This window comes from Scyliorhinus torazame, chromosome 8 (genome assembly GCF_047496885.1).
Source record: "Scyliorhinus torazame isolate Kashiwa2021f chromosome 8, sScyTor2.1, whole genome shotgun sequence".
In the NCBI taxonomy this organism is placed as follows: domain Eukaryota; kingdom Metazoa; phylum Chordata; class Chondrichthyes; order Carcharhiniformes; family Scyliorhinidae; genus Scyliorhinus; species Scyliorhinus torazame.
In genome coordinates, this window is record NC_092714.1 from 125,612,850 (window position 1) to 125,625,627 (window position 12,778).

Here is a 12,778-nt window from a genome sequence, read left to right on the forward strand (position 1 = left end):
GTGAAAAGGAAAAATAGACTGGGTGCATAACAGGGGCTTTTGTATTCTTGACGTTGATCTTTGGCCCAGCAAAGTCTCTCAGTGCTGAACCACTGTGAGGTTTTCTATTCCTGATAACAGCCACCCCCACAGAAGGGAAGCTTCAACTTGTGCCAAATGAAAGGCAGATTTCCTTCATTAATCCAGTCTCAACGGCAAACTGAATGGAGACTTCCCAAATGCATTTCATTTGGGAGACTTGAAGCTAGCAGGGAAGAAGCGACGCAAACTGCATCACATCTCTGTGAGCAGAACCCAACCCAGATTCCAGTCAGTGTTACAATGCTGAGCCCTTATTATTGCAACTTGATAAAGAAAGTGCCATGTTACCATTAACTGGTAAATTCTCCCGTCTTCCCTTTAATTAACCATCCGGTGAGTGTCCATAGAGCAAGGGAAAACGTTCAGAGTGTGCAAAATATCTGATAGATTTAATTGCTTCATTTATATGCCATTAATAACTCCTGGGCAGGATTTACTGGCCGTTCACGCTGGTGGGAAACTACGGTCCCACGGCGGCGGACGGGTTTCTCGGCGACAAGGGGTGCTGTCACCGGGAAATCCCATTGACAATGGCGGGACCGATAGATCCTGCTGACGGGCCACATGCCCCGCCGAAAAACATGCGGCGGGGTTGTTGGTCAATACTGCTCACTATCTCTTAAAGGAAATAATCTGGTTACAAACATTTGCCATCACTGAAAGCAACCAATCAAATCCCTAAAAATTGTACAACTCCTTTGAGCAGCCATCTCATGCTTTAAAATAGAATTTACGGGCTAAAAGATAATTAAACAATCTGGACAATAATTACTACACTTAAACATCTTATTACTGATGTTCATGCTGACAACATGTTCCTGGACAGCCCTCCCCATCTCCTTGTCCCTGAATATTGCTTTATTCCTGGATTTTTTATTATCTGGACCTTCAATTAGTTTAATTTACCAGGTACAGTGCATGAGGTAACGCACATCAGTCTCAATTTGTACATTCAGTAAAGCATTCACAGTAGCTGCTTTTGATCATCAAAACCAACTTTTGTTGACCTAGCTGTGTTTTAGATGTAGTTCCATCTCACCACTCTAGTACTTCCAGGCCCCAGCCCCTCTGGCCCTACCAGTGACTAACCATCCCCCACTCCTCAATAAATCACTCCTCTGCTAGTCTTGGATCTCATTCCTTTCTAATGCTCTTGAAAATCAGTAGCCTAAAACTCACCCTTGGCCATAAGATTTTGGCCCCTGATAGAGAGCTTGGGTCAGATCCATGTCTCGCAGACCTCACTAAGCTTTATTCTGAGCCCAACAAGGACCCTGAGAGTTCAGGATATCCTGCCCCATGCCTGAGAGTTCAGGGCATCCCGCCCTGTACCGGGAGTTCAGGGCATCCTGCCCTGTACCGGGAGTTTGGGGCACCCCGCCCTGTACCGGGTGTTCGGGGCATCCTGCCCGTGCCTGGGAGTCCGGGGCACCCTGCCCGTGCCTGGGGGGTGTGGGGCACTCTGCCCTGTGCCCAGGGGTCCGGGGTACCTTGCCCCGTGCCCGGGGGTTCGGGGCACCCCGCCCTGTACTGGGAGTTCGGGGCACCCTGCCTGTACCGGGATTTCAGGGCATCCTGCCCTGTACCGGGAGTTCGGGGCACCCTGCCTGTACCGGGTGTTCGGGGCACCCTGCCTGTACCGGGATTTCAGGGCATCCTGCCCTGTACCGGGAGTTCGGGGCACCCCTGCCCTGTACCGGGTGTTCGGGGCACCCTGCCTGTACCGGGATTTCAGGGCATCCTGCCCTGTACCGGGAGTTCGGGGCACCCCTGCCCTGTACCGGGAGTTCGGGGCACCCCGCCCTGTACCGGGTGTTCGGGGCACCCTGCCCTGTACCGGGAGTTCGGGGCACCCCGCCCTGTACCGGGAGTTCGGGGCACCCCGCCCTGTACCAGGTGTTTCGGGCATCTTGCCCGTGCCTGGGGGGTGTGGGGCACTCTGCCCTGTGCCCAGGAGTTCAAGGTACCTTGCCCCGTGCCCGGGAGTTCAGGGCATCCCGCCCTGTACCGGGAGTTGGGGGCACCCCGCCCTGTACTGGGAGTTCAGGGCACCCCGCCCTGTACTGGGAGTTCGGGGCACCCTGCCCTGTACTGGGAGTTCGGGGCAGCCTGCCCTGTACCGGGAGTTCGGGGCACCCCGCCCTGTACCGAGAGTTCGGGGCACCCCGCCCTGTACCGGGTGTTCGGGGCACCCTGCCCTATGACCAGAGATGCAAGGCACCCTGCCCTGTGCCTGGAGGTGCGGGGCACCCGGCCCTGTGCCCGGAGGTGCGGGGCACCCGGCCCTGTGCCCGGAGGTGCGGGGCACCCTGCCTTGTGCCTGGAGGTGCGGGGCACCCTGTCCTGTGCCTGGAGGTGCGGGGCACGCTGTCCTGTGCCTGGAGGTGCGGGGCACCCTGCCCTGTGCCTGGAGGTGCGGGGCACGCTGCCCTGTGCCTGGAGGTGCGGGGCACGCTGCCCTGTGCCTGGAGGTGCGGGGCACCCTGCCCCTGCACTTGGTCTTGGGGCTGAAAGAAGGAAAACTATCCTTGAGTAAACAATCTTCAGAAGTTAACTGATCGAGAAAATATTCTTTACACTTCATGTTCACACTATTCTAACCGCAAACTAATCCAAGTCTTGTTGCAGGTTCTGTTGCCAAGGACTTCTTTACAAAATCAAAGCTTCCTATCCGAGAACTTTCTCATATATGGTAAGTATAATTTAATTATACATTTTTTCTTTCTGTCTTACATGATGATCACAGTGCACTGAATAGTCACTGTGTAAAGATGCCCAAATCTCTGGGTTTTTTATTGTGGTGGACTGAATCTTAAATTCTAATCTCGCCTTTGGTCTTGAAGCTCCAGTCAATACTTGAATTATTTTCACAGATACGAGTTGTAGACCCAAATTTTCCGGGAGAATAACAACAAATTAACAACACTCACCACTATTAGTCTGCTTTAAAAAAATAAAGCAAATTATAAATATGTGTCAAAGAGAGATCCTGGGAGTTATATATCATCACAAAATATTGGTGATTTGCAGTGTTTCACTGTGTACATCCCACAAACGGACGCTTGATGAAACCTCTGAGTGAATTTTTTAAATTTGCAGAATTTGTGCTGGTATTTAATCTGATAACCACCCTGTTAATGATGCAATTTATGGTTCTGACATGAAACACAATCCTGGAGGCTATGAGGGGATACAATTGAAACTGTGGAGTCTCATCCCAATGGTTAGTCAATTGTCCCGAGACGTTTTGAAATGTTACATTTTTAAACTTTTCTTATGTATCCTTTTTTTGTATCTTTATCATGCTCTCTTAATCCAATCTTTCGCATGTTGTTTCTCTTTCTGTGTCCAACTTGACTTTTGATTTAACTATTTCCAGCTCCGTTATTTGCTTGGTTTCTTTATCTATCCTTAAGTTTTATTGGTTATGGAGATGGACACTGTGCTGCCAGGGAGGCATTTTGACCGAGCGACAGTGAGAAAAACGGCAGTATATTTCCGAGTCAGGATGGTGAGTCACTTGGATGGGAACTTGCAGGTGGTGGTGTTCTCTGGCATCTGCTGCTCTTGTCTTTCTAGATGATGGTAGACCTGGGTTTGGAATATGCTTGTGTAAGGGGTGCCAATCAAGCAGACTGTTTTGTTCTGGATGGTGCTGAGTCTCTTAACTATTGTTGGAGCTGTACTCATCCAGGCAACTGGAGAGTATTCGCTCACACTCCTGACCTGTGCCTTTGTAGATGGTATACAGGTTTTGGAGAGTCATGCGGTGAGTTACTTGCCGCAGATTCCTAGTTTCACAATATACATTAATGATCTGGAGGAAGGAACTGAAGGCACTGTTGCTAAGTTTGCAGGTGATACAAAGATCTGTAGAGGGGCAGGTAGTATTGAGGAAGCAGGGGGGCTGCAGAGGACTTGGACAGGCTGGGAGAGTGGGCAAAGAAGTGGCAGATGGAATACAATGTGGAAAAGTGTGAGGTTATGCACTTTGGAAGGAGAAATGGAGGCATAGACTATTTTTGAAATGGGAAGATGCTTAGGAAATCAGAAGCACAAAGGGATTTGGGTGTCCTTATTCACGATTCGCTTATGGTTAACGTGCAGATTCAGTCGGCAGTTAGGAAGGCAAATGCAATGTTAGCATTCATGTCGAGAGGGCGAGAATACAAGACCAGGGATGTACTCCTGAGGCTATATAAAGCTCTGGTCAGACCGCATTTGGGGTATCGTGAACAGTTTTGGGCCCTGTATCTAAGGAAGCATGTGCTGGCCTTGGAAAGGGTGCAGAGGAGGTACACAAGGATGATCCCTGGAATGAAGAGCTTGTCGTATGAGGAACAGTTGAGGACTCTGGGTCTATATTCGTTGGAGTTCAGAAGGATGAGGGGGGATCTTATTGAAACTTACAGGATACCGCGTGGCCTGGATAGAGTGGACGTGGAGAGGATGTTTCCACTTGTAGGAAAAACTAGAAGTAGAGGACACAATTTCAGACTAAAGGGACGATCCTTTAAAACAGAGATGAGGAGGAATTTCTTCAGCCAGAGGGTCATGAATCTGTGGAACCCTTTGCTGCAGAAGGCTGTGGAGGCTAAATCACCGTGTGTCTTTAAGACAGAGATTGATAGGTTTTTGATCAATAAGGGGATCAGGGGTTATGGGAGAAGCAGGAGAATGGGGATGAGAAAAATATCAGCCATGATTGAAGGGCGGAGCAGACACGATTGGTCGAGTGGCCTAATTCTACTCCTATATCTTCTGGTCTTATGGTCTTATGACCTTGTCTTGTAGCCACACTATTAATATGGTGAGTCCAGTTCAGTTTCTGGTCAATGGTGACCCCCAGAATTTTGATTTAGTGAGATGCAGCGATGGTAATGCCATTGAATGTCAAGGGGATATGGTAGGAGATGGTCATTGCCTGGCACTTGTTTGGCTTGAATGTTATTTGCCACTCATCAACCCAAGCCTGGACAGTGTCTAGATCATGCTGCATTTGGACATGGACTGCGTCAGAGAGTAAATTTTATTCATACAAACAAAAAAGCCCATCAGTTAATCCTTTACCGCGTATACTACCTCTTATTTAAATGATAAATCATGAGGTGGGAGGAGCGTGGTCAAAACATTTTCCGGTATTGTACTTTTCACCACATTTATATTGTCGCTTTGTATTGGATTTTCAGTATGAAAATCAAAGGACAGTGATAATAAGGTGATTTATTTTTCCTTACTCTGAGGTGTCACCTTTACCTAACTTGTGCAGATCATCTATCTAATACTGAGCAAATCTAGGCTTTGTTGGTCTATATAGCTCACTACAGCACATCGGTCTGCTGAACCAATGATCCAAAATCCACTTGTATAATTTGAGCACTGTGTTTATGTTTATTAAATATCAATTAACTATTTGCGTTTGTGCTTTGGTTTCAAGTTTTGCAATGCTCCCACCAAGATAAATGAAAATGGTTGAAAAGTGGTTTTATTCTGATGGGTCAGCGTGATGCAAGTTCTACAGCCTTGTCAATCTCCTTGTGATCTTTACTCTGTTGTTTATGTTTTTGTGGCATTGGGGCGGTGCGATTGTCTCCAAAGCAGTTTTTGTTATCTGCGTGCGTAATTTTAAATAGTTGCAGGTTTGTTGTGTGGTAACTTTCCACGTAGACGCTACAGGTCTGCTGAGCATTGCACCCTCGCAAGCTGGAAAATGTAATCGCACAAAGTCAGGGTTATGCTGGTGGTGTGACTTTTTGAATTAATTTTGAAAACCGGTTCCGCTGTTGCTCATTCTGAAGCTGAGTCTACTTTTCGTAACATTAGTGTCGTGACTGAGGCTTATAGAATAATAATAATATGGTGATTTCTGAATTCAAAGCTGTGCTGTCTGGTACAAGAATCCCGCTGCCAGCAAATGCCGTGCCGTCTCCCACCACCGAGAAACACGCGGCTGGGAAACCGCAGAATCGCATATCAATGTTGTTATGAAAGAGAATGTGGATTGTTTGATTGATGGCATTGTCATTGGATTCACTATCCACCTATTCTACTGTCTATGATACCATAGAACATATAGTGCAGAAGAGGCCATTCGGTCCATCGAGTCTGCACCGACCCACTTAAGCCCTCACTTCAACCCTATCCCCGTAACCCAATAACCTAACCTGCACGTTTTTGGACTGTGGGACGAAACCGGAGCACCCGGAGGAAACCCACGCAGACACGGGGAGAACATGCAGACTTTGCACAGACAGTGACCCAGCGGGGAATCGAACCTGGGACCATGGCGCTGTGAAGCCACAGTGCTAGCCACTTGTGCTACCGTGCTGCTCATTATGTACAATGCACAGGATACACTGCAGCAACTCACCAAAGTCATTATTGGCTACTTGATCGCCATGTTCTGCAACATCTACACTGAAATGGTGCTGAGAGCGTCAAAAGACTGGAAGGGTCCGGGGAGGGGGGGTGGAACACAGGGTCTCACTATATGCAGACGACCTATTCCTATATATTTCCAAACCATTAGGGGGAACGGAGGAGATTATTCGGATCTTAGGGAAATTTGGCTGGTTCTCGGGGTACAAATTGAATATGGGTAAGAGCGAGGTTTGTGTGATCCAAGCGAGGGGGCAGGAGAGGAGACTGGAGGAGTTGCTGTTTAAGGTGGTGGGAGGGAGTTTTCATTACCTGGGTATTCAGGTAGCACGGGGATGGGAGCAGCTGCACAAATTATATCTGGGCTGATTAGTGGAACAAATGAAAGAGGACTTCCGGAGGTGGGAACTGCTCCCATTGTCACGGGCGGGGAGGGTACAGATCGTAAAGATGACGGTTCTCCCAAGATTTTTATTTGTTTTTCAGTGTCTCCCTATTTTTAGTCCAAAGGCCTTTTTTAAGTGGGGAACAGGGTGATAGCTGGGTTTGTATGGGCGGGTAAAACCCAGCGAGTAAAGAAAGTGTTGCTGGAGCGGAGCCGAGGGGAGGGAGGGCTGGCACCACCGAACTTTAGCAACTATTACTGGGCGGCGAATATAGCCATAATTAGGAAGTGGGTAGTGGGAGAGGGGTTAGTGTGGGAGCGGGTGGAGGCAGCATCATGTAAGGGCACAAGTTTGGGGGCATTGGTAATGGCACCTCTGCGTTCTCGCCGGCCCGGTACTCCACAAGCCCAGTGGTAGTGGAGGCCCTGAGAGGTGGGGGCAATGGCGGAAGCAGAAGGGAGTAGAGGGAGCGTCAGTGTGGGCTACAACCTGTGGTAATCGCCAGTTTGTGTCGGGGAGGCTGGATGGGGGGTTTCAGAGGTGGCAGAGGGCAGGGATTGAGAGGCTGGGGGATCTGTTTATTGATGGGAGCTTTCCCGGTCTGGGGGATCTGGAAGTGAAGTTTGAATTGCCGGGAGGGAATGGGTTCCGATATCTCCAAGTGAGGGATTTTGTGCAAAGGCAGGTTTTCACCTTTCCGCTCCTTCCACCACAGGGGATACATGATAAGGTAGTTTCTAGAACGGGGGAAGGGAGGGGGAAGGGGAAGGTATCGGACATTTACAAAAAACTTATGGAGTGGGAGGAAACCCAGATAGGGGAGACAAAATGTAAATGGGAAGATGAGTTGGGAAAGGATTTAGAGGCGGGTCTGTGGGAGGATGTCCTGAGCAGAGTCAATACGTCCTCATCATGTGCCAGGCTCAGCCTGATACAATTCAAGGTGGTTCACTGGGCACACATGACAGTGGCTCAGATGAGCAGGTTTTTGGGGGTAGAGGACAGGTGTGGGCGATGTGCAGGAGGGCCCGCAAATCATGTCCAAATGCTTTGGGCATGCCCAAAGCTCAGGGAATTCTGGTCGGGGTTTGCAGATGTCATGTCCACGGTGTTAAAGGTAAGGGTGGCATCGTGTCCAGAGGTGGCGATTTTTGGAGTGTCGGAAGACCCGCGAGTCCAGGGGGCAAGAGAGGCTGATGTTTTGCCCTCATTAAATTGAACCGTCAGCAGATTCAATATGGTGGGGCGGGGTTAGGGGGCAAATATGGGGGGTAGGGGAGAAGGAGTTGGACTATGTCGGTCTAGCTTATGCGAGAACTATGGGAGATGGAGGGGGGTGTTACGCGTTGAACCATGTTTATATTTGTACTTGTGTCTTTTGTTATTGTAAAACCATAAATGCCGTAATAACATGTTTTTCAAAATAAAATTCTACACTGAAGTAGAAAAGCAGCAATGTTGCTGGAATACTATTACCCCCATATTTCTGTCTAAGGCACACACAATCCTGACTTGAACACCACTTGTCTTTCATTCCTTATCACTGAGTGGGAATCCAAAACTGATATGATTGCAGGATCATTAGCACCAGGAGGTTTGCACTGCTTCAAGAAGTAACCCTACCATTGTCTTGGGCATCTCCAGATGTTGTAATAAGTACATCTTTGTCAGCATTGTCCAAATCCTGAGAAGAATTAATATTAAAAGATTACTAGTCCCTCTATTGGAAAAGTGTGCGAGAGTAGTATCCAGATAAATAGAATACTTAAGAGTTTGATGGAACTAGTCGTTAGATGGGGTCAGAGTAAGAGGGAAAGTTGAAAGGCCTAATTCAGGATATGTGAACGCACAGAATGTGGTCAATAGGATTTGTGAACTAAAGACACAGGTTGACAAATGGAACAACAACATTGGGCGTGATTCTCCGGAAAGGTTTCTAAGTGTGGTAGTGAGCGGGAACAGCCACGAGCTTTCCAACGCTCGGCTCGGCGAGGCCGGTAATGATATTCAACATTAATTGGTCCACTTAACGAGACCCCACGGACTCCTTGCCGCAAATGAAAGTTTGCCAGCCAATTCACCAGGACCACACTTGCCAGTCCACCGCCAACAAGGTTGAGCAGCACTTAAACAACGCTTGCACAGCCAACCCTAGTCAGCTTGCAACCATGGTGCCGAGAGGAACTGCCCCAACATTCGGCGATACAGACCTGTCCAGGCTCCTAAACACACTGGTGGCCAGGAGAGATGTCCTGTTCCACCGAGGGTCCTGGAGGGTGAGCCACAAGATAGCCAGTGCTGTCTGGGACGAGGTGGCGTCGGCTGTAAGCTCTGGGAGCGTTACCAGGAGGATGGCCTCCAGTGCTGTAAAAAGGTCAATGACCATGGCACTGAGGACTGCGTTCGATCCCGGCCCCGGGTCACTGTCTATGTGGAGTTTACACATTCTCCCCGTGTTTGCGTGGGTCTCACCCCCACAACCCAACAATGTGCAGCATAGGTAGATTGGGCACGCTAAATTGCCCCTAAATTGGAGAAAAAAAAGAATTGGGTACTCTAAATTTATTTTTTAAAAGGTTAACGACCTACACCGGGCAGCACGGGTGAGTAGACAGCAACGCCCCCCACATCCACCAACTCTCCAAGTGGCCCACAACCCTCCCTTCATCCCCCCTCTCCCTTCACACACACCCCCCCCTCTCCCTTTACCCCCCAGAACCCTTTCTTCATATCTCACCCCCTCCCCCCCCCTCACTACTGTGAAGCACGCGTGTGGTTAATAATGCCCTCTCTGAGCCTCCACAGGAAAAGCGCTCCCACAACCGTCGGGAGAGGGTCCAGGCTGGCGGGGTGCTGGACTTAAGATTCTCACCACCTTTGAAGAGCATACCTTGGAGGTGACAGAGTGGCACCAACACAGAGGTTGGCGGAAGCCGCAGAGGTGAAGAACCACCGGGCTCTTCCCAGAGGGCCTATCAAACGTGAGTTGTCATTGTCTTACTGTCTGACCCATCCCTCCCACTGACCACATGTCCATTTTCCCGCATTTTCCCGCAGTTCCTCCAGCCGATGGGGCCGGCCCATCCTGGGAGGCCCCCTCTCCAGAATCCCAATAGAACACTTCGGAGGAGAGCTCCGAGGAAGACATAATCGAAGCATCACAGCTATCCTACATCAGCGCAGATATTCAGCAAACCTGTGGCCCCTCACTGCGGCTGAGCAGAGGGCCATGGACGTGGTCGGAGGTCCAGAGAAACGGGAGGTCGCCAGGGTGGAGATCGGCCGAGGGCGAGACCCCGCTTAGTTATGGTTCCCCCATGTCACATTTGTCAACTCCCTCACCTTTACCCCCACATCACTCCCACACCACCCTCACACTCATCCCCGGCCGCAGTCTAATCATACGTCTTGTCTTGTATCTTGCAAGGAACTGCTGGTGAAGGATTGGGCCCATCTGGTGTCCCCCGTCCCCAGCCAGTGCCATAGCTGAGCCCCCCCTTTGATGTCACTGTCTGTCTGCGATGAGGAGAGCAGCCCTCAACAAGAGACCCAAGACACCCAGAGCTCGAGTCCAGGATGACACCGATTTCCCATCACAGCTGTCTCCACCATCCCAGAGACACTCACCTCGGTTGGGCACTTTAGTGAAGAGACTCCTGGGTCACTATCTGGTGCGCACCACACAGCTGCTCCGGTACATCAGGTAGAGGTAGGAATTCCCGAGGGGCATGACCGGTCCAGCAGGTCCTCAATTGACAGGTGCTGCTGGTACACACGCGGCCTCGTGCGGCACCTCCTGCTCCTTGGCCTGTTGGGTGGCTGCCTCCTGTTCCTCTAGGGTATGCTCCGTTGCTGCAGCTTCCTCCTCTTCAAGCTACTCCAGCTCGTACAGCCACAAAGCATCCCCGGCAACTAGGAGGAAGGATGGTTGAATTCCAATATCCATTGTCTGCAGGGATGAAAGGTCAACATGTTAGCATGGTATGTACCCCCGTGCCCAACCAGGTCCAGCAGGCTACATGGTATCCCCGGTTGGCACTGTGGACTCTGTCCCCACATGTCACCCCCCATCCGCGCATCTCTGGCTACGTCGGTGCCTGGCATCATGGAGACTCTCATCCTGGCTACTATCCCTGCTTCCAGGTGTACCATTGGCTGGTGCTGCGTTGCCAGCGGTATGCCCCATGGCCCCCATATGGCCGGTGTCACTCTGCAGAACCAGGGGCCAAGGTGGGTGGTCAGTGGAGTGTGCAGAAAGATGGCGTCCTTGAGGGCTGCAGCAGTGGTGGTCCGTGCCTGGACACCGTCGCAGTCCCATGAGGGGGTCACCCCGTCCACCCCAGCCAGCCCTGGCCAATGTCTGGCCTGGCAGCCCACGGTCGCACCTCTCCGTGTTCTACCTCCTCTCTCTCCCCCATCGGCCGCAACATCAGTTTCGTGATTTGTAAAAGCACAAGTGAACCGCGCCGTCAGGAATTTAGCCCATCGGAGGCAGAGAATCACAGAGGCCCCGGAGAATACTGAGTCGGGCCCACTAATGATATACAAGCGAGATTTATTGTACGTGCATTGCGGAAAGCATTGACGCCACCGTCGAAACGGCGGAGAATTGCGATTTGACGTGAAATAGGCGCCCGCCATGATTTCGGCTCGGAACCGATTCTCCGCCCAATTGCATTTCCTGATTTTGCTGTCAACCGACAAAGAATCCCACCCATAGCCTCCCAAATGGAGAATCCAGCCCGGTATTACAGTGCTAGAGATAGAGATGTTCTAGAGGGGATAATCTCTCTGGCTCGAGGTAAGGAATGAAGAAGCTGCAATGACACTGATCGATGTACTATATCGATCACTAGCTATTGGAACGGATGTAAGGAAACAAATTTGCAAAGAAATTACAGAGAGGTGCAAGAATTTTCGAGTAGTTATAATGGGGGACTTCAATTATCCAAATATAGACTGAGACAGGAATATTGCAAAGGGACAAGAAGGGTGAGAGTTCCTGGGTTATTTTGAAGATAATTTTCTGCAGCAATCATTTCCAGTCCAATGAGAGAGCAGGAACTGTTGGACCTGGTTCTGGGGAATGAGTTGGCACAAGTGGATCAAATAACAGTGGGATAGCATTTAGGGGACAGTGACCATTGTAAGCCAGTGTGGACTCAATGGGCCGAATGGCCTCCTTCTGCACCAAAGATTCTGTGAAAAACCTGGCCAGCTTTGTAAAGCCAGGCCCTTCTGAGACTTGTGTCCTAACCTGTATTAATGGCATGAAGATCGCCCTGTTAACCCCAAAGCTACTGCATGAAATGAGTTTGTGCCATCATAACACACCCCTTAACAGGTGTAGGTGTGTGGGCAGCACGGTAGCATAGTGGTTAGCACAGTGGGCAGCACGGTAGCATAGTGGTTAGCACAATTGCTTCACAGCTCCAGGGGCCAAGGTTCGACTCCCGGCTTGGGTCACTGCCTGTATGGAGTCAGCATGTTCTGCCCGTGTGTGCATGGCTTTCCTCCCACAGTCTAAAGATGTGCAAGTTAGGGGGATTGGCCATGATAAATTGCACTTAATGTCTAAATTACCCTTAGTGTTGGGTGGGGTCACTGGGTTATGGGTGTCATGATATTCATATAAACATAGCATGGTGCAATCACACACACACACACTGATTGACAGATCAACGGACCAATCAACACACACGCAACATCACAGCCAATCACCAGTGAGAGCACACACACTATAAAACAGGGAACACCACAGTTCCCGCGGATTCCAGCAGGAGATAGCTCAGAGCTCACAGCGCGCCACTCAGGCATACACCATGTGCTGAGTGCCTCTCTAAGATAGTGTTAGGGCTGGGTCCACAGGTTAACGGGTAAAGTACGAACCACAGCCATGAGTTAACAGATGTTGTTATCAAGAGTAATAAAAC

General features: G+C 50.0%; 1 protein-coding gene across 4 annotated transcripts in view; it reads left to right on the plus strand.

The window, feature by feature from the left end:
* reps2 (RALBP1 associated Eps domain containing 2) overlaps positions 1-12,778 on the plus strand; it is a 319,465-nt gene that overhangs the window by 182,533 nt on the left and 124,154 nt on the right. For all 4 annotated transcript variants that reach the window (XM_072514142.1, XM_072514145.1, XM_072514143.1 and 1 more), the window contains exon 7: positions 2,710-2,773. In XM_072514142.1, coding sequence (XP_072370243.1) covers positions 2,710-2,773 — 64 coding nt within the window. The remainder of the gene's footprint in view (positions 1-2,709; positions 2,774-12,778) is intronic.